This window comes from Panthera uncia, assembly GCF_023721935.1.
Source record: "Panthera uncia isolate 11264 chromosome B2 unlocalized genomic scaffold, Puncia_PCG_1.0 HiC_scaffold_24, whole genome shotgun sequence".
Classification (NCBI taxonomy): domain Eukaryota; kingdom Metazoa; phylum Chordata; class Mammalia; order Carnivora; family Felidae; genus Panthera; species Panthera uncia.
In genome coordinates, this window is record NW_026057580.1 from 91,312,060 (window position 1) to 91,337,870 (window position 25,811).

General features: G+C 40.5%; 1 protein-coding gene across 3 annotated transcripts in view; it reads left to right on the forward strand.

Annotated features, from left to right (window-relative positions):
• The window catches only part of PDE7B (phosphodiesterase 7B), a 578,460-nt gene that overhangs the window by 543,992 nt on the left and 8,657 nt on the right, over window positions 1-25,811 (forward strand). For all 3 annotated transcript variants that reach the window (XM_049654412.1, XM_049654413.1, XM_049654414.1), the window contains 4 exons: window positions 1,400-1,531; window positions 16,777-16,868; window positions 19,444-19,588; window positions 21,524-21,620. In XM_049654412.1, coding sequence (XP_049510369.1) covers window positions 1,400-1,531; window positions 16,777-16,868; window positions 19,444-19,588; window positions 21,524-21,620 — 466 coding nt within the window. The remainder of the gene's footprint in view (window positions 1-1,399; window positions 1,532-16,776; window positions 16,869-19,443; window positions 19,589-21,523; window positions 21,621-25,811) is intronic.

The following is a 25,811-nucleotide window of genomic DNA, read 5'->3' on the forward strand; positions in this document are numbered from 1 at the left end:
GATCATTCACAATATGAACACAGATTATTTCTACTAAAGTTCCAGTATCAGCTCTGAAAATTATACGAAAGAGAATGAAAATTTTCTGATTTTTTTTCCTCATAATTTCTGTATTTTTGAGCCTGCATTAGGACAAAAACAACCCTCTCCGTGACAATCTACATCTTAGATATCTTCAAAACTCTCAAGAAATCATTTTGCCTTGGACCTTTGCCACCAGTGTTACCCTCAGTGAACTTTTCTGGGAAAATCTCCCACCTCATGGTTTTTGATCAATGAATAGAGTCAAAACTCCTCAAAACTCAAGCTCCATTTCCTATAAGCCAATGGGGCATCCTGATTCAGGCCCAAGAAAATTTGTGACTTCAAAGATCTCAAAGTATGTTCTGATGCAACAAACGAATCCAATACTAAAAACATAACAATAATATTCATTAGTTGAAATATAAGCATTTTTAGCCATATAAAACTTAGTTGCTAGAACATACAGGATGAATTTTCTTAAGCTTTTTCAAAAATAATATCCTAGTCCAAGTCTCTGTTTAGTTCAGTTTTAATATCAATCACTAAATATATAGATGCCAGACAGGCATTCCCAAAACAAAACTGGGTAGATGCCTCACCCTTATAAAATATCCCATTAAAGGTTGTGTTTTTAATCTGTAAGTTGTCCAAAAATTGTAATATATCACACCGTAGTATATTTAAATTTAGTGCTAGATTTGCATTCTCCTGCTTGGTTTCTTAGTGAACAAAAAAAAAAAAAAAAAGACAGATTCTTACACATTCCCCCACTATTTATTACACATTGAAGAAATATGCAAATTTTGTAATTCAGCCCACTCTTGATTTCATATTCAGTGGCAATGATATAGTGGATGGTTGAAATACACAAATGATTTTTTTTTAACGTGTCCATTACTTTGGCTTTAAATTTTTCCTTAATTCACTGCTTTCTCTAGGAGCAAGGCTGATTTGAGGCTCTGCCTTCTCCCCGCTCACCAGAGAGCAGTCTTGCCAGCAGTGCAGGAATACCACTGCACCAACAAAAAGAAACAGATGGGATGCCTGGGTGGCTCAGTCAGTGAAGCATCCAACTCGATTTCAGCTCAAGTCATGATCTCACAGTTCGTGAGATCGAGCCCTGCACAGAAAAAGGGAGAGAGAGAGAGAGAGAGAGAGGAGCAGTGGGAAGAGGAGGGTAGTTGAATGAATGATCCAGAAAGATTTGACTTGCTTAATTCCCTTCCATGCTGTCCTTTCCTCCCTGCCATTCCATGTGACTATCACCTCACTGACTGCTTCAAGAGGGTAAAGGTCAGGATGAAAGCCTAAAAACTACTGTGCAAAACTATGTGCATAAACATCAATCAGTCTCCCAATTTGATTTTTTTAACAGCTCGCCAGCTTCCTCACACCCCTGGACATCATGCTTGGACTGCTGGCTGCAGCAGCACACGATGTTGACCACCCGGGAGTGAACCAGCCATTTTTGATCAAAACTAACCACCATCTCGCCAATCTATACCAGGTAAGGGAACCCAACATTGAGGCACAGTTCAGCCAACTGCCTTAGGCCCAGTCCTGGAGCCTGAGTCTCATCTTTGGAGTTAACCTTTATTCAGGGCCAGCCTCAGTGACCACAGCCACAGAGCATGGATTTGAAATAGGTCTAGGATATCCCAAGGTAGATTAAATTGGTATCACAAGGTAGATGAAATTGTCCAATGTAAAACAGGATCTTTGAGCCTACCCTCTCAGATGTGAGAATATCTGTCTCCCTGGACACCGTCTCATATATAACGGCCAATTGAAGCCAGTCCTTGTAGGACCTCTATAAACGATACTTCCCAGCTCCAATCCTAATTCAAATTTATGTCTTTAAGGCATCTCTGAACTTGACTGGCCTCTAGGTCAGAGTATGTTATCAAAGACAATAGGCATATTTTGTTGTTCTAAAATAGGTCAGCAGTATGAGTAGGTTGGCCTGGAGAACTTTTATCTCTGATGTTATTTAAAATAGTAAACTTTAAATCATAAATGAATAGCTCCCAGAATTTTTAGTATGGGTCTTTGGAGACCTTTGGTTGTCTGTCACAAAATCATTGCAAACAAGGTAGTCATTGATCTCAATTTTAGTAGATCTTTTGAAAAAACACAGTGCTGAAAAATTCCTGACAGATCCCTGTAAAGCACAAGTGGAACTTGAAAAAAAGAAAAAAAAAAAAAAAAAAAAAAAAAAGCCTTTCTCCATCCAATTGATTAGCTTTTAACATCAGTAGGAACTGGCATTCCAAGGTTTATGGATCCACGTGGCCAGCCAGCACCTGGAGCCTGGATAGATGTAGCCACATAGAGGGGACAGGATGACAGAACTAAGAAAGATTTTGTTGATGAGCTATAAATTAAACAAAGAAAAATAAAAAATAAAGCTAAACTTTCTAAAGCGTCTCACAAGCTAAATTTATTACTTAGAAAAACATAGACCTGAATAATGGGACTAAAAGCCCCCAGATAGATTTTCTATTCCTGTCAATTCTGGTTTTTTCAAATGTCTTTTATTAGACAAAGGAAATCAATCAACAAAATTGGCTACTTGATCCATTCCCATATAAAGTAAATGCTTACATAATTCTAGTTTCTCATCACTATAGAAATTATGTCAATGAAGTTTAAGAGAGTATCAGCTGTGGGGCACTTGGATGGCTCAGTAAGTTAAACTTCTGACTCTTGATTTTGGCTCAAGTCATGATCTCACGATCTGTGAGATAGAGCCCCAAGTCGGGCTCTGCACTAACGGCATGGAACCCACTTGGGATTCTGTCTCTCCCTCTCTACCTCTCCCTGTTCTCGCCCTTATGTGCTCTCTCTCTCTCTCTCTCTCTCTCTCTCTCTTTCTCTCTCAAAATCAATCAATCAATCAATGAGAGTATCAGCTGCTACTGACTGATTTGTACATAAAATGAGAGTCGTAAAACTGTACTTTGACATGTAATATATATAAAACGTGTAATGAATTCACTTTTAAGCAGGAAGTTAAAAAGAAATACGCCAGATGTTAAAAACAAGAAAGTAGTTGTAGAATTTAATAAGAATTAAGTACTCATTGCTAATTAACAAAAAATTATTCTCAAAATAAAAACACTATCTTGTTCAGATATTAAAATTGTTCTCAAAAAAATGAATTTCTTACCCAAACGTTTGAAGTGCAGATAACTTTTAATAGTTTTTATTTTAATCTCTTTGTTAAAGATAAACATTCCAGTACAACCAAATTCTTCAGCCTTTTCAATGCAACATATAGTCTTGTATGTTTTTAATCAGCAGCTACTTACTGCATATGTCATACGGTACACTAAGATCTAGGAGTACAATGATGGATAAAATGTAATCTCTGCCCTCAAACATTTGCTCAAACTCAGATGTTCAAAATGTGCAAAATCTGAGAAGACTTAATCTCAGTTTGAAAGTTTTGGGGACTTAGCTAAAGGTATACGTATAGATACAATTTTTTTAAGTCTTGAAAGAATAAATACCGGCTCTGTTCTTTGTATCCAAAATGTTACTATAATAAAGCGAGCCAGTATTTTTTCTAGCAGTAAATTTGTCCATCTGAATTGTCTGGCCTGATCCTTGATAGCAAAGACAAGGATCCTTTTCATAATAACTAAAAAGAAGTTGGGATATAGGACTTGAAAACCATATACGAGATATTGTCTTCATCAGTATCCTGCTCAACTGGTTGTTAGGATCTCTTGGAAGCTAGATAGAGATTCTGGTCTTCAGGTTGTAAAAATAGTGTTAAAGGCAAACCAGGATCGCATAGTATCATCAACATAATGTCTACTATCTTAGAGCCGACGATGATAAAAGCTGAAATTTTTATCAGCCAAATTGGGATCTAACATATTAAAAGTAAAAATCGCTAAGAGGACCTGAAAATATTATGAGATTTCAATTCTGCCCCCAAAATTGCTGATGCCTTTTATATTTGGCTATATACCATTATTTATTAACTATCAGAGGGAATTTCAAAAAGGTAGTGAAAATTCTACGTCCAACACAGTTCAACAAATTATATAACTAACCTTTGTTCAATGCTTACTATGGTTCAAAAACTGTGCTGAACGCTTTTTATGTATTATATTATTTACTCTGCACAATAGTCCAGTTAAGTGGATATTATTATCATACCTATTATTCAGAAAGAGGAGAAGTGATACTTAGGAAATTCAAGTGTTTTTCCTGAAAATAAATAGCTGATTAATGGCAAAGCTGGAATAAGTCTTTTGTCTCCAGAGCCAAAGTGAGCATTATACATACTGTCTCTAAAATTCACATTGATCACCTCCTTTCTGTGGGTAGGACACTAAGAGCTCTCCACCAGGTTTTCCTATTGCAGTGAGGGAGACAGAGGGGTTAGAGCCAAGTGGCTTCAAGTGGGAGGGACTTTGGGAAGTACTCTTCCGAGGGTGTGTAGCTACAAAGTGGGATGCAAAGACAGAAAAGGATTCCGCAGAGGGCTTGGGTGGAGAAAGAATGGTAAACTGAGCCGTGGCATGTAACATTTTGAGTAGCAGAGCTGAGAAGGGCACCCTAGAGGCAGCATGAGCTGGGGTACCTTGCGGATTAAAACCCACAACCCTAGAATAACCAAAAACAGACTGTGTCTGTGGCCGTTAGCTGGGCATAGTCCTGCCATAAACCATCCCTGCTCTCAGAGCAGTGTCTTGGGTATATTTTCATTAAGTATATATTCTCTCTTTTGTAGAAACTGTACATTAACTGTACAGAACATGACCTGGGTCAGAAAATCTCTTCTCTGCACCAGGTTGCAGAGCAACTTGGCATAACTTCAGGTTTTCAATTTCAAGAAAAAAAGAGTGTGCCACATAACACATAAACTGAGCAAGACCATTTAACAACACGTGATATTTAAAATCTTTGCAAATGTAGACTTTCAGCTTACCAAGAACCTTTTAGGAAACTGTGTGCAGATTTCCAGAGGATATACCTATGCAAGTCTTTCTAGGGTAAGGATCCCTAACTTACACTCATATTTTAAAACGAGTTATAGATTCTGAAAATATTAAGAACCATGGTAATGAGTAAAAAATATGTCTATATACTATATATATTACACAATGTATTATAAATATGTATATACACTATATATATTATGCAATATATTGTGAATATATATACACACACAAAAATTATACACACCCACACACACACATTTGGTTAATGAGAATCCAGTAGAGAAGATGTGCCAGGAATTATGTGGGTTGAGAACACCCTGTGCGTGACTTTGCTACAATCTAGCCTTACTATAAATGAGATAAAATAGAAGAGAGCTTCCTCTCCCTCCTCTTGTTGGCTGTGCTCTTTTAGTTCTAATAAATAAGATCATTGCATAACTCCCAGCCTGTGCTTCTGCCCCGAGATAAAGAGAGAGCCAGGGCAGCTGGAGTGAAGGCCAGGTCAGAGGGCTCTCTCCCATTGTCTGCTATCTGGACCGGACTCATTTGCTGAATTGCCAACCCAACTTCAACATGAAAGTGATAAAGGCACTTCCACCTGGCACCTCTCTCATCAGACTGGAAGCCATCCAGTTGCCCATGGTGGATTGAGAAAGGAACATGTGAGAGATTGAACTAAGCATTTATCTTGTGTCCCTCCACCCTGCAAGTCCCCAACACACAATTGCGCAGCAATTGAGCAAAGTAACCATTGAATCAGATAAGATATTGGCTATTACAATTGCAGAAGGAATCACTTTCACCTCAATTTCAAGTTTAATTTCTTTCGAGAAGAGGCTAACTAACTACTGACAGAACAACCTAATGAATAAAATAATTAATAATTAATTGTTCCTTACAGCCTAATATAATGTTTCATAATATTACATTCCATACTGTCTTGCAGAAGTTTATAATCATTTTTCTTAGTTACTTATCGCAAGCACTAAGAGCAGGTCAGCATTTTTCACCACTTTTTACTCTTAATGACTCTGAGCCATAAATATGAAGTTGACAGAGCCTGCCACATGGTCCTATGACCGCTACTCAAATAAGCAACTGCCAAGATTATACATAACCTCACAATTTCTGCTGTCTGAAAGGTGTTTTTGGCAAGTAGTGTGAAAATTGTAGGAAGGAGGCTTAAATTGGATCTTCTGTTTCATAAAGTTTCTGCTGTTCACAGTGAGGTAACTGGCATGTTGCCTGTCCGTGGCCCTCATCTGAACACAGGCCTGCCCCACAGGACAGTACTTAATGTCCAGTTTCCTTGGTCTCAGAGCAGTATCTTGGGAAGATGCCGATTGACCAAGAAAAAGATTTCTTGCAACAGGCAGTAAATATGGCAGTGCTACAGCTTTTCCAAGGGCCACGGTCTTTAGGATTCAAGGAGACCACCTGGCTTGTTAGGGAAGAGCTCAGCATCTCTGTGATCTCCTAGAGTCTTGCTTCTCTGGTTCATGAGCAATTAAAAATGAAGACACAGACGATGTTCCTATTGTTGTTTTTCTTCCTGTGTCCTCTGTTTTAAAAGGTGTCATTCACTCTGATTCCTATGGTACACCAGACCTCTCAGCTTATCAACAGATTTTAGTCAAAGAAAGCGATGAATGGGGGGGGGGGGGCAGTTTAAAGCCACCTTGTAGGATAGCAAATCTGCTCTGCCAGATTCTCTTTGACAAACAGACTCTTGATTTAATTTGAAAACCTGGGTTGGAGGTTTATTAAATGCCAGATGTGAAGCTATTCGGGAACAAAAGGATTGTTTTCTTCTTAGGGTGTATGATATCTTGACAATTCCGCACAAAGGGAAATACAGGTTTTGCCATACGGGTTTTAAGAGTTTTATTTTTCCGAATTAAAATTCTAATAAGCCTTGTTATTTCCAATATGCTTTGTTACCTACAAAGGTAGCTATATACTCTTTCAACTCTAAGCTGACGATCGTCTTTGAAATTACAAATATGAAGAGTTAGGGACACGAGAGCACACTGTCGTGAAGATGGTGCGACACTGCTGAGCCGATGTGGTCCCTGATGCAGGCCTCCAAACAGGGCGGGGATTTCAGCAGATACTCAAGTTGCGTCATTTCATCCCGTGTTCAGATCTTTACCAGCATTTCAGATTATTTTCTTCTTTTTTCAATCTGCCCTTTGCTACTACTAGTCTTTGAGCCACTGTGAAAGCCAGGTGAGCCTATGGTCACTGAGCCATCCTCCTGTTAGCGAGGACACAGATAACTGGCCGCTTCCTGTGAAGCACCAGGATGTCCGCACCTGCTCACTGCAACCTCTCCCCTGAGTGCATTGCACCAACATTATCTCCTTGTCCACACACAGCCTGGCCTGGCTCCAACTCCTTCTGCTGTGCAGCCAGGATGAGTTTCCTGAAACTCAAGTCTGACCCCACGGGTGACTGCTTAAAACCCCATTTCCCTCAGGATTGAGTCCAAGGATCCTAACATGATTTGCAAACCCTGTTGTGATCTGGCCCTGTTACGCTTTCCAGCTTCTTTTCCTGCTATTACTCAACTAGGCCTCTGTGCATCATCCAGTCCGAACTACCAAACATATCACTCACTCTTTTATTCATTCAACAAATATTCATTGAGTGCTTAATACACACCAGGTGCTGGGAATATAGAAGATGAACAAAACAAATAAAAACCCCTGCTTTCTACTAGAGGAAACACAATAACTGAGTCAAATTTGTAATATGTTAAAAGTGATCATTTTTAGTGATAAAAAAATAAAACAGGGAAGGAAGTATCCCTCTTGCTTACAGGTTTTTACACACATGCTCTTCCTTGTGCTGATTTTAATGAAATGTATTCCTCTCCACTGACTGTACTTTCTGATTCCTCTCTAACTCACTCATCCGTTTGAGCTCAATTTGGACATATCTTTTTCCCAAAAGCCTTCTTTTTCTTTAAAAGCCCATTTTTGGGGTACCTGGGTGGCTCAGCGAGTTAAGCATCCTACTCTTGACTTCATGGTCATAGGATCGAGCCCTGCATTGGGCTCTGCATTTGCTTAAGAGGGTCTCTCTCTTTCTCTCTCCCTCTGCCCCTCCCTTGCTCATGCTCTCTCTCTCTCAAAAAAGTAAATAAATAAAAGCCCATTTCCCATGCTTTTCCTGTAAGAGTTCAAAGTCCTTCATCACTTACCTTATCACAGTGTTCATGTCTCTAAATTGCCATTGCCTGATTGGAAGTCCACATTCCCTGCCCCCAACCCCCCCAAATTGTCTGAAAGCTTCTGGAAACCTACCTCATTCCCTGCTGTATCCTCAGCATCTGGCACAGTCCTGGTGTTCAGTGAATATTTGTTGGGTGGTAGGAGGTTTGCTGGATGAGTAAGCAGAAGGATGGATGGATGGATGGATGGACAGATTGGATCCATGCAGGAGCAAAGACAGAACCTGAGTAACACTGAGAGATCAGAAATATTGGCAACAGCAAGTGCATGCAGAGACCTAGAGTGGAAATCTGACAAGCAGAGTCAATAACACTCAGACAGGGAGACCACAAAATCAAGACACACACTTCCACACTTCACTTCCTATTGATCATTAAGTTCTTATCACGTGAAGAATGAAAAGGATTGAATGAAAAATTATTTATGATGATTTTCTGATTTGTTTACCTTGGAATTGACAAATGCTATCTGATATATGTTATTTCTGGAGTATGTCTGATCCTGGATATCTACGAATGAGTAGTGGGAAAGAGCCCATCACTGTAATAATTCTAAAAATCTCTTTGCCTTTCACCTCAATATAAGGGTTTCCCATCAGAAGACCCCAAGTCTGGCTTCTTTCAGATACTGACTAAAAAAAAATTAACAGGACTCTTTTCTTGTAACAGTTATTTAAGCTTTTGTAGCTACCGAACTTTAAGGTTTCAGAAATTAATTACTATATCCACTCAACAAAGATTGACTTGTTTAAGTGGCACTGTGCCACATAGCAGGGCACGGAGATAAATAAGATATGCTCCCTGTTCTCAATGGCAATCATGTATGGCAGCAGTTTTCAGACCAGGCCTGTGTGCCCAGGGGAATACACAAAGCCTTTCCATGGGGGCACACAGGTAGGAAGAGGGGTAACAGAATGCATCTTAAGGTCCTTACACTGACCTGCCTGGACTGTGCTTGCAGACCAGTCAAGCCACTTCTGTATTTCTGCTCTTCTCACTTTACAAAAGAAGAGCCCATCTCTCACCCACCTCACATATTGCATATTGCCTGATTGCACCCATATTGTATCTTGTCCCAACAAAGGAGCAACTAAAAATATTAAAGGAAGTCTCCTACAGTTGAGAGATTATCACTCTCCCAACCATCTCATAAATAGATGTATTGCCAGAAAAGTTTTGTTCCTAGCTACAATTTTTTTTTCCAAATTTGCAGCATACATGTATTTTGATCAATCATAACAATTGCATTGTAAACTCAAAGCTGGAAAAACATTTCCTACTGAGAGTCTGATGTCAGAAATACTTTTTAAATTAAAATTTCCGTGTGTGTACTTATTTCTGTTGCAGAGAAATATGATCAGGTGACAATAAAAGAATTTCACACACAAAAATATATTTCATTAAAATAAAATTCTATGGGGAAATAGAATGGAAATATAAGTTCTAGAAGGAAAAGAATCCATTTAAAATTCTAACTCAAAGAATAAATTATTCATATGTGGTTTTTTTTCAACAGGTGATAAATGAGGATTAAATGCCTTTGGTATTTAGATTTCCTTAGATACATTTAATACAGAAAAGAGTGATACGATGATTTTATATTAAAACACCAGTAGTTGCAAATATGCAGAGCATTATATCTTGTGTTACCATTGAAATCTATGATTTAAAATTTTTTTTGATGTTTATTCCTTTTTGAGAGAGAGAGAGAGAGAGCAGGGGAAAGGCAGAGAGAGAGAGGGAGACACAGAATCTGAAGCAGGCTCCAGGCTCTGAGCGGTCAGCATAGAGCCCAATGCAGGGCTTAAACTCACAAACTGCGAGATCATGATCTGAGCTGAAGTCGGACGCTTAACCAACTGAGCCACCCAGGCACCCTGGAATCCATGATTTTAGATACCGATTTTAAAAGCTACACGAAGAGCATAGTTTTTCAAAGTTATTTTCAGGAGTAAATGAACAAACACCTGTGAAGATCACTGATATGTGGGAGCCAGCCAGTGAACAAAGTTGCTATGAAGTGTCTTGAACACCAGGAGATAAGCTTGGGGGGGGGGGGCGTCGTGCAAGAGGGAGCTGTCAGTTCTGTTTAGAGAACTAAGTCTTTCCCAGCAGATAGCAGTGGTTCATCTTAGAAGTAAGAAGTGTGCATGGAAGGCGGGGAGCAGGTATGGGTGGGTGGGTGCACACACACACACACGTTTTCGACTTTGTTAGGTGACACTCTTTTTGGAGTCATAAAATTCTTTGCTATCACCCTTATACAAAAACCAAGCATTCTTATAGGTCAAAACATTGAGAAGGCTTTTCATTAACTCTTCCAGCGTAAAATGGAAGGTAGTAAATTAACTTTAAATTACTTGATACATTAGTGATGTAAACAAGGACAGAAGTTTATCTCTATCCTCCATAAAAGAAGCCTGGAGGTTGGCAGGTCAGAGCAGGCACAGGGGTTTCACAAAATTAAGGATGAGGGGACCAAGAGTCCTTTTAGTTCTGTATGTTACCGTCACGAGGATGTGACACTTGTCATCATTGCCCGAGAGAGCTGCTGGAGCTCTAGCTATCCCTTCTGCGTTCCAGACAGTGAGAAGGAAGAATGGGGAAAAAACAAAGAGGCCTTTGCCAGAGAAGTCAGTTCCCTTTAAACAAGTTTCCCAGAAATCCCACACATTTCTGCTTACATTTAATGAGTCAGAATGTAGGCAACTGATGCCACCTAATTATAAAGGAGGCTGGAAAATGTTATCTTTGAGACAGCCATGAGACCAGGTAAAAACTGAGGCTCTGTGAGTAAGGAGAAAAAGAAAACAGATTGAGGGGGTGAACACTGAGTAGTCTCCACTACACCTGATGCTTGATTTTAAAGCTGAGACTATCAGAATGATGAATCGGCATGGTCTTTCCCTTTATGTGACATTCCGTCTCCAGTCCATGAATCACTGCAACACTCATGCGAGTATTTTACTTCCCTTTTCTTGTTTTGGTCACTGCTTGGGCTGTTAGATATTTCCACTGTAATGCCCACGTGTCCAACAGGTATCTCGAACTTGACGTGGCCAACACTGAACTCCTGTAAACCCTCTCCACCCACAGCCTGCCCACCACAGGTGATGGGAATGCCATCCTTCCAGTTGTTCAGGCCCAAAACACTGCAGCCATCCCTGCAGAGCCAGATTAACCACCAAGACAAGTCTTCACTGTCTCTTGCCGGGATGACTGCTTTTACCCCCAAATAGCCTGCTACACCTGCTTGTACACTTATTTCCACCAAAGTCCATTTGCAACATAGCAGCCTAAGTGATCTTATTTATTTTTTTTCAATATATGAAATTTATTGTCAAATTGGTTTCCATACAACACCCAGTGCTCATCCCAAAAGGTGCCCTCCTCAATACCCATCACCCACCCTCCCCTCCCTCCCACCCCCCATCAACCCTCAGTTTGTTCTCAGTTTTTAAGAGTCTCTTATGCTTTGGCTCTCTCCCACTCTAACCTCTTTTTTTTTTCCTTCCCCTCCCCCATGGGTTTCTGTTAAGTTTCTCAGGATCCACCTAAGAGTGAAAACATATGGTATCTGTCTTTCTCTGTATGGCTTATTTCACTTAGCATAACACTCTCCAGTTCCATCCACGTTGCTACAAAGGGCCATATTTCATTCTTTCTCATTGCCACGTAGTACTCCATTGTGTATATAAACCACAATTTCTTTATCCATTCATCAGTTGATGGACATTTAGGCTCTTTCCATAATTTGGCTATTGTTGAGAGTGCTGCTATAAACATTGGGGTACAGTGCCCCTATGCATCAGTACTCCTATATCCCTTGGGTAAATTCCTAGCAGTGCTATTGCTGGGTCATAGGGTAGGTCTATTTTTAATTTTTTGAGGAACCTCCACACTGTTTTCCAGAGTGGCTGCACCAATTTGCATTCCCACCAACAGTGCAAGAGGGTTCCCGTTTCCTAAGTGATCTTATTTAAATTTTACATAATTTCCTTCCCCTTGCAGTGACCCCTTATCTCTCTCAGAGTAAAAACCAAAATCCTTACAACGGCCAGAAGGCCATGCATGATCTGGTCTCTCATTGTCCGACTTCTTATCCTAATACTTTCTCTCTCACACTCTCTCTTACCTTCAAGCCTTTGTTCAAATCTTACCTCTTACCCAACTACCTTACCAGCCCCACCCTCAAAGGCTCTCAAATTTCTACTAGCCTGCTCATCTTTTCTCTATCTTCTAATAGTAAATTGTTGTTTATTATCTGCCTCTCCCCATCCCTGCCACTACTATTTCTCTGTCTGTTTTGTTTGTTGATGTACTCAGTGCCTAGAACATAGTAAGTGCTCAATGTGTTTATTGAATGAAATCAAGTAATTTGTCCAAGAATGTATTTTGTAAGTTAATAGAAAGCACTTTCTCTGTGCAAGGCTTAGAGTGGACTGGATACAAAAGGAACAAGACAGACTTTCTACTCACATGTAGCTTATAATCTGGTAAGTGCATGAGTAACTCTGGCATACATCTATGGCACTGAGTCTAGCAGGACTCGGGACTTGAGGAATGCCAAAAGAAAGAGCTACATGACTCAGGGAAAAAACAAGTCTGCCTCTGACTGGAATAATTCTAAACGGCTTTGTGGATGGAGTATTTCAAGTGGACTTTGAGAGACAGGTGATAGTTTGATAAGTCAATACAGAGAAAGAGGGGTTAGAGGATCATAAATCACCTTGGAAGACATGAACTTAACAAAAGGGCGCTGAAAGGAGACTCATATATTAATAATTTAATAATTACATCAATAATACATTGTTGTCTTACTAATACAGCATCATTTATTTGGACTGTAAGAGCTTTAGAGGAAAGGAGAGGTAATGATATTCAATTATCTCAAACATGTAGGAACAGGATGGCAGCTGGGACAATTTTTTGATAGCATTGAATGCTGAGCTAAGGAGTTAGCCTTAATTTATCTGATAAAGAATCATGTAGGATTTAGAGCAGGGCATGGGAGAAAGCAGGTGGCATGATCATACTGAAATTAAGTAAGGTCCCTGAGGGCAGCAGGGACCTTAATCTTTCCATTGTCAGTACCCACCATAGCACCTGGCATATTAATAGGTAGTCAAAAAATATTAGTTTATATTTCAACCAATGATTAAGGAGATGGAAAAAAAAAAAAAAAAAAAAAAACCTGTCCAGTGAACAAGCTGTAGGGAGGACGGATTCTGGAAGCTGTAGGGAGGACGGATTGAAGTAGGTTAGAATTAAGAAGGATAATAAAGCACTGCAAAAGGGTCACTTCAATGAAAGGAAGGGATGGGCATTAGTGACTCCGTGTTGCAAGAACATGAGACCAACAGGTCTCATCACACATGAGGGCTAAAAGTGGCTGCCAGATGAGTTCTCCCCCAACACAGCTTCGATCTACTCAACTCATAACGTTCCCACTACAAGAGTTCTCGCAGTGAAACTAAATTTAAAGTTAAACATGAAGATTCCAATGTGGGGCTAGAAACTGACATCAAAATAAAATCATCAACCATAGACCTTAAAGCAGCAACTATAGGTAACTTGTGGAAAATTAAGCATAACTGTAGGCCTTCATCAGTTTATAAATGTCAGGTTTCTGAATGCTTGGATATGGCCACACAGAGGAAATTCTTGGGAGGCAGCAAGGGGTGTGTGCAAAGCTTCAGCCTTGAGATCCGGCAGGCCTGGGTTTAAGGCCTTCTTCAACCACTCGCTAGCTGTGCAGCCCTTCGGAGAAACCTGAGATTTTTAGTATCTGTGAGTTAATGATAAAAACAGTAGAAAGTTATGTAAGGATTGAATGAGATCATGTAAACCAGTACATGTTGTACTAGCAGGTACACAGTAGGTGCTTCATAAATGTTAGTCCCCCCCCCCCCTCTTTTTCTTATTGTCTGGAATCCACTGAAGTACTCCTACTTCTAACACAGTTCTGGCCAAAATATACTTTTATTTATAACGACTGTTCCATGAAAAGTTGTGACTGTAATCATGTATTGTCTTTTATTCTGTGCCAGCCTCCAGGCTCACTCAGTTCCCTTCCACTTCCCCAGTGCTCATCTCTAAATATGGTCTCACAAGCCAATTTCTCAAGTATCCTTTTATCCTGTCTTCAGGAAAATTATTAATGAAGATGTAAAAATCAGGCAGGCATGAATAACAATGCTTAAGGCAATCCTCCAGACGCTCTTTTTTCCACTCAACGGGGATAAGGTGTCATTTATCATCAGGTCTTGTTACAGTTTTCTGGCCCCTTAAAAAACTCACATGAGGGCACTCATGGCCACATCTACAAGAATTAGTCTTGCAAGTGAGTGCTGATGAGTGACTGAACTAAATGTCACAGCAGTATAGAACATCGATGACATCACACTAACCTATCACTCTTGGCTCTCATAAATCTTTACAGTCAAAACAAATTAGTCTGGCACGTGATTTATAATAAACATTCTCTTGTGTTGTATGTGGCTCGTGCCCAAAAGGAGATAATAGACCAGTTGATAAAAGGGACAAAATCTCATCACTGCTTCAAACATAGTCAAGTGGTGAATAAATAGTAACTTCTTGGCAAGGAGAGAAACAAAGAGCAATAGAACAGCCTATACAGAGGTCCTGATGATACAAGACTCTGCCTCATGAAGCTCATTCTACAAAGTCCTGGAGAGAAATCATTGTCTGGCGTTAGAACCAAGAACAGTTGACGTTTTCTTGAACTTGCTTTTTCCTAATGGATCCTAGACTGTATCACTCATGATGCTTCTCTGTTCTCATTTGCTGAAGAAGTTGAGCATTGTGTGGGTGACTCAGGTATAGCGGGGGGTGGGCATGATAATGGAATGTTTCCCCATCTGTCTCCTGGCTCCGTTTAGTCTCCTTGCTTCTTCCCTCTCACTTTTTTTTTTTTTTTGATTGTGGCAAAATTAACATAATACAAAGTTCACCATCTTCACCATTTTTTAATATTTATTTATTTATTTATTTATTTAGAGAGTGAGAGGTAGGGAGGGACAGAGAGAGAGGGGAAGAGAACCCCAAGAAGGCTCTGTGCTGTCCACAAAGAGCCCATGCAGGGCTTGATCCCACGAACCATGAGATCGTGACCTGAGCCAAAATCAAGAGTCAGGTGCTTCATCAACTGAGCCACCCAGGCGGCCCACCATTGCTAAGTGTACAGTTCGATGGCAGTAAGTGCATTGCCACCCTCCATCTCTAGAATTCTTTTCACCTTGCAAAGCTGAAACTCTGTACCCATTGCATAATAACTCCCTATTACCCCAGCTCCTGGCTATCTTCTGTCTTTATGAATTTGACTCTGAGTACCTCAGATAGGCAAAATCATGCAATACCTCCTCATTTTTAATGAATCGATCTTCCTGTGTTTTGTGTAAGTTTATAACCCCATATGAAAAAAATGGAGAATGAATAAATAAATAAGAAAATAGAGCAAAAATATTTCCTAGGGACTAGAGGGGCTCTATTCTATTAGAATAAAGCACAATGGATTGTAAGAAATAGTCATTATTTAACCAGCTAGCTAATGTGTACACAGCATCATATGTAAGATAACAATAAAGTCAGAAGAGAGATGGAACATAGTAGAGGTTCCCACAAGGGAAGAAATATCAAGATAATTGAAGAAGGAAGTAATTGTGGATTCAAACTCAGACCTAATGGGCTACATGCCAATATACTGGTCACGAAGATTATTGATAGTACTGCTTCCATGGCAGTGGTTTTCAAACTTGAGTTAACATAAAAATTACTTACCACAAACCTACCAAATCAAAACTGAATTGACCGGGCCTCAGAAATCCGAGTATGTCACCAGCTTCCGAGGTGGTTCAGACACAGAAGGTTCTTATCAGTATTAAGAAACAATGGCCAGGGGGCACCTGGGTGGCTCAGTCGGTTACGTGTCTGACTCTTGATTTCAGCTCAGGTCACAATCTCATGCTTCGTGAGTTCGAGCCCCACATCAGGCTCTGTGCTGACAGCACGGAGCTTGCCTTGGGTTCTCTCTCTCTTTCTCTATCTGCCCCTCCTCCCCTCTCTCTCTCAAAATAAATAAATAATTTTTAAAAAAGAAAGAAACGATGGTCAGTGCAGTAGATCAGAGTAGAGGTTGTGGGACCTGCCTCTGTTTAGCTGAGTAGTATAATCTTGGATTGTTATATATATAGCCACATGGGATCCATTACTACCTATTTTTACCTGCTTAGCTTTTTTTCTTCTACATTGAGTGCTGCCTGACTGAGCTACCCAAAATGGGGGCATTGGCAAGAGAGAATGACACCAGAAATAGACTCTCATTCAGTCCTCCAACGGAGAGTCACAAGGGTCAGCCCTGCCACTATCCCACCATCATGATAGGCCTTGTGGTGGTTTTCTTTCATGTTTCTTTTCTCGTCTGCCTCTTTGTCAGCAAGTATCAACTGGCTGAAATGAAAATACTCGGTGAAACTGTACAGTGTGAAAGATCAGAATCTGACTTCTCTCATTTATAGCTTTAATTTTCTTTCTTTCTAGAATATGTCTGTGCTGGAGAATCACCACTGGCGATCTACAATAGGCATGCTTCGAGAATCAAGGCTTCTTGCTCACTTGCCAAAGGAAATGACGTAAGTGGCGTAGAGATGAAACATACTGATGTCCACACGTTGGAGATAAGCTGCTTTCTCTAGGGCATGCTTGAGACCCCAGGGCTGATGGCGGGGAGCCAGCCGGCTGTGCTTCCTGCCTGCTCTTGGTTGTCGATCAGAGGAGACTCAGTGTCAGTTACAGCAGCCCAGAATCCACGTCTCTCCCTGAGCTTTGAACGGGCCTTGGATAGTCTATGACCTGACATCAGGAAAAAGGATAATAAACAGCTCTCAGCTTTCACACTCTTCAGCATCAATGCTCCACTTTGTCAAATCCCTGTCTGTTATGTTAGCAAAATTGTCCTCCTATAAAGATCCAAATAATAAATATTTATCAAGCAGGAACACAGGAGATCTCAAGCTAGATTTAACACTAGTTCAATCAAGTTTGTTTTGTAATTGCCAATCTTAGCAAAAATAGAAGTCAGAAATTCTTTCCTGAAATGTCTTTTGTTAAGTAACTGAATTGGCCCCAGCCATTGTTTTGGCCATTAATTTACCTATGTCTGTTGCATTTTAAACAGAAGGGGAAATACTAGTTTCCTGGTCCACTGTTTGTTAGCCCAGGTATTTAGGCCAAGCCCTACTAAATCCAAAGCCATTGCCTCATTTTCCACGTGGTCCCTAATTAGCTGCTGTAACATCTTCCAAGGTCACCACTAATTCTGATCTGTTAAATTAAATGCACAGGGCCCAAGAGAGTTAAAAGAGTAGATAGATCCCTGCACCCTTCTTTCTGAAGAATTGCGAAGGGTGCATAAGTTAAAGTCAAGTGCCAAGTTGAGTCTATATAGAACAGGCAGTATGCTCTGGCTCGTGCTTATTCCCGGCCCTGTGATACTATCTGGTGCTGTTCCCTAGCACCCAGAGGAATGTGGAATTTGCAGGAAGAACTTCAGTTCTGATAGCTTTTTACCTCCTGGGATGAAATAAAACCAATCTTCATACACGGAATAAAATCCCGTGCTTTTTGCTACAGTGCTTGCAAAGATCAAAAGAATTAAATGCAAAAGAACTAAAAACTTGGGGTGCCTGGGAGGCGCAGTCAGTTGAGCATCCAACTCTTTATCTCAGCTCAGGTGATGCTCTCACAGTCCCTGAGTTGGAGCCCTGCATCAGACTTGGGGTTCTGTCTCTCCTTCCCTCTGCCCCTCCCTTGCTTGTGCTCACTCTCTCTGTCTCACTCTTTCTCTCTCTGTCTCTCAAAAATAAAATAAAATAAAATAAGAACTAAAAACTTGAGTAAGAAATCAAGTAAGAAAGAGAAGAAAGGAGGAGGAGGTAAGTGGCAGGGGCAGCTAAAGAAAGAAGAGAAGGGAAAGAAGGAGAGAGGGCAGACAAGGAAGAATAAAACTGAAGGAAAAAAGGAGGAAGAACGCAGGACCAGACTTGTTTCTGTAATACCAACACTAATCCTGCTGGTTGCTCAGTTATACTCATTTCCTGAGATACTCCTACGCATCCCTATGGATTCCAAATAAAATACCATATTCTTCTGTCTTTATGGGATGCAGTGTTATAAATCACTTTTGTAGAAAGAATAATTGTGATGCAAGAGTCTGAAAAGGGATGTGGTGGGAAGTACAGTGGCCAGTATTTGCATGCAGTTGCCTGTTTGTTCATGGTCTCAACCTGGCTGGTGATTACAGACATTTACTTTATACCTATTCATTAAACTCTGTGTGCTCAATGCACTCTACAAAGTAAAAGGATGTAAAGTATGACCCATATGCCCAAAACATTGGCGGGGGGGGGGGGGGGGGGCAGAGGAGTAAAGAACGGGTTCAAACTTAAGCGACATCAACTTAATATAAACTGCTATATGCAGAAGATGTTATATACAAAAAATATATACTTAATTTTTAAAGATTAATTTTTAAAATTGCTATGGGTCTTGTCTTCCATTGATTACTTTCTATGTGTGAGGTAAAGCTTTAACTCGCTTATGTTTCCAAAATGTCTCATTTTCCTTACATACCATTTGTCGACTAACATATTGCTTGCCCGTTGGTTTTTAAGTGTCTTAACTACCTATTATTCTTTCTGAAGTTCCAGTAACTTTCTCCAGTCTGTTTTGTTCAATTGATGGATCTTTCCATACCATGTAGTATCAGCCATTATTATTGTCTTCCTTATTGTTACTAATTATCATGCCCTTTCTCTCTCCATGCAAATCTGAATGTTTGAGCTGGCTTCAGCTCTTTAAAAGCACAACCTAAACTTCTGTGATTCTGTCAGTTTTTTGTGTCCTACTTAAGGCATGCATTCAGTTTTTAGACGCACAGTTACCATGGCAACGTGTAAACTACCACAACTTTGTTCACTTGCGATTTCAATCACTCTCTACAGTTACTAGCATAGCTCCTGACCAAAGACAGAAGTGGCGGTGGAGGACAGACTGGCCCTTGGGCTCGGAGGGACTTGACTCTGAGTAACAAACAGAATCAAAGGCAGAAATGAGATTCTAAACCACCTGATGGTGACAGAATCAATCACCTACCTCAAAAGTATTTGCTTCGTGTGTGTGTTTTCTCTTTCCCTCTTGTGGATGCAGACAGGATATTGAACAGCAGCTGGGCTCCTTGATCTTGGCAACAGACATCAATAGGCAGAATGAATTTTTGACCAGGTTGAAAGCTCACCTCCACAATGAAGATTTAAGACTGGAGGATGTACACGACAGGCACTTTATGCTTCAGGTAAACAACAACAACAATAATAAAGGCCCTTATCCTTGCTGAGTAAAAGCACTTGGGGACATGATCGATAATTTTAGTACATGTGAGATGGAGTATCCCCCAGGGTAGAAGTTAGAGCGGTGACCTACTTTATTGAAAGCTCTGAGACACATGAAATTTTTAAGCGGTTTCCAAGCAAGCGAAATCTGGGTTTCATGTCAGTAAGTTGATAATATCTCACTTTTCCTTATCTGGTAACTGGTACCCCACATAGTAGCCCTGCTGGGGAATTGTATGTAGTAAGAATCTACAACATTTTGTGGCTTGATGTAAAATTGACCACGGTCATACCTGCGAGATTTAGAAATACTGTTTCTGTAACACAAAGATACATTATGTTAACTATGGCACAAACAAAAACTGAAAAACGAGTAGCCGTTCCTTCATATAAAACCTATTTAATCAAACCCTGCTTTACTTCCTGTTACTAGCTAAACTCATATTCTCACAAACATGTGTACCTAGTCTTGCCATTTTTAGACATCAATAAATAAACTATGTTAAGGTTAATTGAATGAACCGAATCGTATCAGGCCCAGTGCTTTTGGCTTCTTTCCACGGCAAGAAGCCATTTGTGGCAGGAGAAAAAGAGGACAAACGGACCTCAGAACTGGAAGTCTGACCTGGTGTCCAAACCACAGCCATTTTCTTGATCTTCCGTTTTCTCTCGTCTTCCTTCTTTCCTCCTGCCACAAAAGACTGGATGGAAGGACCCTGGATTCACGTACATAGACCAACTTTGACCAGGGAAACTGAACCGCGCCTTGCAGACTGAACAGAATAGTGTTTTTTTGTCCCATGCTTTCATGATGCCCCCTGCAGCTGTCCAAAGTGCCCCATCCTTCCCAGGAAATACCTCCTTCCCAGCTGTAGAACTACGTCTCCCTCCTTTTTTTCCAAACTAGTCTTTCTAGTCCCGGAGTGTCACAACGATCAACCAGGTACCTGGTTTTCCTGACTCCAGCCAAGTTGGGAGTTGCTGAAAGATTTGGCCTGAAAATTTGCATTTCAAAGGGAAAGCTTGCTGACGCAAATGAATTGTAAATGAATTCCCAAAGGGCAGAACCTGGAGGACGATTCTACCCCTTTCCTACTCTAGTAGTTACTGGCTTCCCCATTAACCAGGAAATAAAGGAACAATCAAATTTGTAAGTTAATATGATTGGGGCTTTCCCAGATGCCAGTGATTCTGTGATGCCAAGGAACTAGATCAAAACAAATAGGCACTGCTGGTGGGCAGGGCACGCTACCAGGAGCCCATCTCGGTGGTTGGTGGGGAAGGGTGAGAATCTACTTTTCTGGGAATTCATGGTAACCCTCTTAGGGTCAGCATTATTGACAAAAGCTGGCCTCCCCGATCCAGACCAGTGTGCGGTAAGCTTTGAGTTAGCTTTGCAAACAACACACTCCAAGGTTTGATAGGACTTAGCTCCCTGGACTGCAGTTTGAGCTTGCTTACACACAGACACGGGCACAGGAGGGCAAATAAATTGAAGCGATACATGGAGTCTGTCAATGTGGCCACTGTGAGAATGAGGTCCAAATGATCTCACTTGAGCCTGACCGGGCCCCTGCGGCTTCCTTGCCCATGAAGGGTGGGGCAGTAGAAGGAGCCAGGCCATGGCTTTCCTTGGCCTACCCACCCCAAGCCTCCTCCAGGAAGCTCCGTGTCCTTGGACGGTGGCCCTTCTCTCCTTCTCATAGCTATAAAGTGGGAATTCTGAATGAAGGTTTTGTGCCGCGGTGAGTAAGTGCTGTTTCCTGAAGAGGCACTCTGTAAACACGGGCTTGGTACCTGAGGCACACTGGCGGGTCGGACAGCCCCTTGGGCTTCGGATACATTTGCTGCTGAAGGATCATCCTCTGACCATCTCTCCCTGCCCTGTCATTTCTCAGATCGCCTTGAAGTGTGCTGACATTTGCAATCCTTGTAGAATTTGGGAGATGAGCAAGCAATGGAGTGAAAGGGTCTGTGAAGAATTCTACAGGCAAGGTTAGTACTGATCTGACAGCTGAGTTTTCAGTGCCCCTCTTCCTTTTAGGCATTTATCCTAATAAAACAGGAAATGGCTAATCTATCATGACATTTGTTCTTTCATCAACTCTTATTATCGTAACCTTTCTCTTCCACTCTCTTGCAAACCATCCAGACCTTTTTTGGAAATAACTTAAAAATAAATAACAATGTCTTACTATGTGCAAACAGGTAGTAAAGAGAGATGATAAAAATGAGCAAAAGTGGGAGATAAATGTGGGTGTGTGTGTATGTGTGTAATTTTTTAATGACTTTCCTCTGTGGATATGAGAATGTAAGGGACAGCTTGATTTTTACTCTGACCTTCATTTTAATGAGTTTAGCACAGCCTAAAGGCTAAATGCCATTTGGGGTCAATGTTTTCCACTCTGACGGGACTCAGACTCTGTCTCTAGTCCTTCCCCTGTCTTTCTTAAATAAAGTTAATGAAACAGAGCACAGCTGACCAAGAATTGAACTCATCCTCTCAAACATATTCAGTGAGAAGAGAAATGGCCCCGAGTTAGAGTATAAGTTTTAAGACATTAACCTCATTCAGAAATAAGGCAATGAATTAGCCAACAGGATCTTGACACTGGGTGGCATATCGGCCTTTAAACCCAGCCTTATTTCTTCAGACCTGGTTTCAGTGCTCAGGATGTTTGTTCAGGTACAGCAGTGCCCTGATGTTAGTGACAGGATCGGGTTTGAGAGGCTGAGAACAAATGAAGCCTGAAGTGTCCCACATACCAGCTCCGTGGGGAGGTCAAGTAGCAACGGTGAGCCTTTTGGAGAAGCTTCCATCAAAAGATGTGTCAGGGACATTGAGATGGTCCCAAAGACACAAGACAAAGCAAAAGGGATTGGGTTCATGTGGGGCCAGAAGGCTCTGGCCACTGTCTCTTTCACTCAGAGAAAAAGCGCTCGTGAAGTGCCCACAACCCTGTGTAATTTCATTTCAATTGAGCGTGAGTGGTTAGAAGTCAGAAGATCAGTTCAAGTTGCCTATGATATAAAATCTCCTCTGAGAGAAAACAAAGGAAATATGATGAAATTGGAGCAGGAGGTTTAGATTAGATAAGTATTTCCTTTATGATATAGAAAATACTGAAATGGCAACATGAGAGAAGGGCTAAGATCTTCATGTTTGGAAATCAAACAATGGGACAGGAAAGAGATTCTACTGTGTCCCTTTGGTTTTGACTCAGCCATGCAGTTGGCACTGCGGCAGTTTAACCCTTTCATTTGCTTATCTTGCATCCTATTTGGATTATAAGCAACTTGAGAAACAGGCCATGTCACTTGTGCCAAAAATAAGGCCCATGGAATGGGTGTATTGAAGTTACTAACTACGTGGTGTAAATGGGATCAAAGGAAGGTAATCCATAAGATCTCACCAAAACCAGGTGTTGCCCTAATAATATATGCACGTGCAGCATTGTAAGATGGAACAACCTAGAACATTTGTAACTCTAACCACGAAAGGTGAGCTACCATGCACTTTGCTCTGGCATGTCAGGCAGAGAAAGGAATACAGAGAGGGTATGTCAGGTCCTTCTTATTTAATAGCATTATGGTTGAGCAGAAGTTCTGTCTGTTTAGAAAGAGAAAGACCAGACTCTCTGGTCATCCAAACTGCCTACCCTCCATACTGAATTAATTTTTGTAATCCTATAAGCATGATTCACATCATTTTGATTAATCTGATTCTGGCTCTCAGTTTAGGATTTGGGTTTCCACAGATTGCTCATAGTCTTGGCCAAAGTATCTTTAATGGTTCTTGATGTTGAGCAAAGGAAAACCTTTAAAATCAAGGTTGAGGAGATAGCAGAAAAGAAGATGAAAATCCCATGAATTAGGAAAACAGCATTAAATTCTGAGAGCAGAGATTAGGATTCTATACATCATTCGACCCCCTCCTCTCAATGTTTCAAGGAAGTGGAATCTCTGTCCTTTTGTAGCTATGAATTGATATCGTCTCAATCCACCACGATTCCCAGAAGTTTGTATTGAATATCTGCTTCCAGCCTTGTGTAAACCTTAGCAAAACTGTTACTTTCCCTCTCTACAAAGCCCCATTGAGGCAGTCACGAAGGCCACAAGAATTATAGTTAATGTTTAATAACCTCGAAAAACTAGGAAGTAAATGTCCTTAAAGAGCGAAGTTATGCAATTTCTCCTTTGTATTCTCTACGTTGATGAACAAAGAATCTAAAATACACAGTGCTTTATAAGTACATGTTGAATAAGTTAATGAATAAATGATCTAATTGGGTGATCTCTAATGGTGGAGGTCACGGGAGAAGATCTGGTTCTCAGGAAGGCAGAAGCTGAACTGGGTACCAAAGGATGCATAGGGTCCTGTATTTTCCAACAGGGTACTCATGAAGCACTTGTGATTAGAAAATTTTAAATTAATTCAACAATTAAATTCAAATTTTAGTTCTTAGTTTTATTGATCAAATTGCAAAAAAGTAACTGTAGTGGGCAGTGCAGAGAACATTTCTGTCATTACAGAAAGTCCTTTTGGGCACTGCTGGTCTACGTAAGGAGGGGTGGAAATGGACAAAGGCCCTGAAAAGGGGACCTGCTTCACAGAACAACTTGGATCCACAGAAAATGAGAATGTGAGGATTTGTGGAGGCCCCTGTACACCAGGGGCCAAAAATGAGTTATTAATAAGTCAGACTGGAGTCAGGCAGAGTATAAGTAGGGAAAAAAGATACTCCAAGAAAGGAATAAACAGGATTTGACGCCTCAATATGGAGAGAGAATGGAAGGGAGAAATCAAAGATTTTCCTCTAAAATGTCAAGCTTGACTGAAAAATCATAATTAACAGAATTATGGAGGAAAGGAGTAGAACCCATTTTAATATTAGAACTCATTTTAATATTAAATGGCATCCTGCTCTGTCCTCAGAAGACTATTATCATCTCACTTCCCTGAATTCCTCAGGTTAAGCCATGTGATTTCCTCACATCAGTCTTGAGAATAACCAGGCCTCAGGGGACCATGGGAGGCATGGCTACAATCTTAGAACAAGTGACAAATGTGTGGCATCTTTTAAGTTCTAGCTCAACGGTTAAGTGCAGACACATTGGGTGCAGACTTCGTAGGTTGAAATCCCCCTTTTACTAGCAATATGACTTGAGTGAAAATACTTCCTTTCATCTCAATTTCCTCACCTGTAAAGTGGGTATTATAATGAAGTTGTAATGAGGTTTAAATTAATTAACATATGTGAAATGCTTAGCATAGTGCCTGGCACATAGTAAGCATGATATAAATGTTACATTTATATTGCCTGTGGTTTAGAGGTGTACATTCACAGCTGTGAACTCAGCTAATGTTTCTAAGGACTATAGCTTCTATACTGATTAACCAGACTGTTTTCCCAACGCAAAAATTACCCATAATTTTTCATCCCCTGCAGGACTGATAAAGTATTCTGATAAAGCTTTACATGGTACATTTCTTCTTTGGTCTTCTAGCTGACAAAGGCATTAAAAAGAAATACTTGTCTGATTTTTATACTTTTTTAAGGCTTAGTTCCATTAGGTGAAACTAAATCAGAATAAAAGATAAGAAACTTTTAAGAAATGAAACAGATGAACGTAGGGGAAGGAAAGGAAAAATAAAATAAGATAAAAGCAGAGAGGGAGACAAACCATAAGAGACTCTTAAATATAGAGAACAAACTGAGGGTTGCTGGAGGGGAGGCGGAGGAGGGGATGGGCTGAATGGGTGATGGGCATTAAGGAGGGCACTTGTTGGGATGAGCACCAGTGTTGTATGTAAGTGATGAATAACTAAAATCTACTCCTGGGGTACCTGGATGGCTCAATAAGTTAAGTGTTCGACTTCAGTTCAGGTCATGATCTCACATTTCATGAGTTCGAGCCCCGCATCAGACTCTCTGCTGACACCTCAGATCCTGGAGCCTACTTCAGATTCTGTCTCCCACTCTCTCTGCTTCTCCCCCACTCAACTCTGTCTCTCTCTGTCTCTCTCTCAAAAATAAACATTAAAAAATTTTTTTAAATAACTAAAAATAAAATCGACTCTTGAAACCAACACTACCCTATATTTTAACTAACATGAATTTAAATAAAAAAAAAAATCTTTATTTCTGATTAACTTTGTAGCTACAGACCAGGATGTTCCTCAAA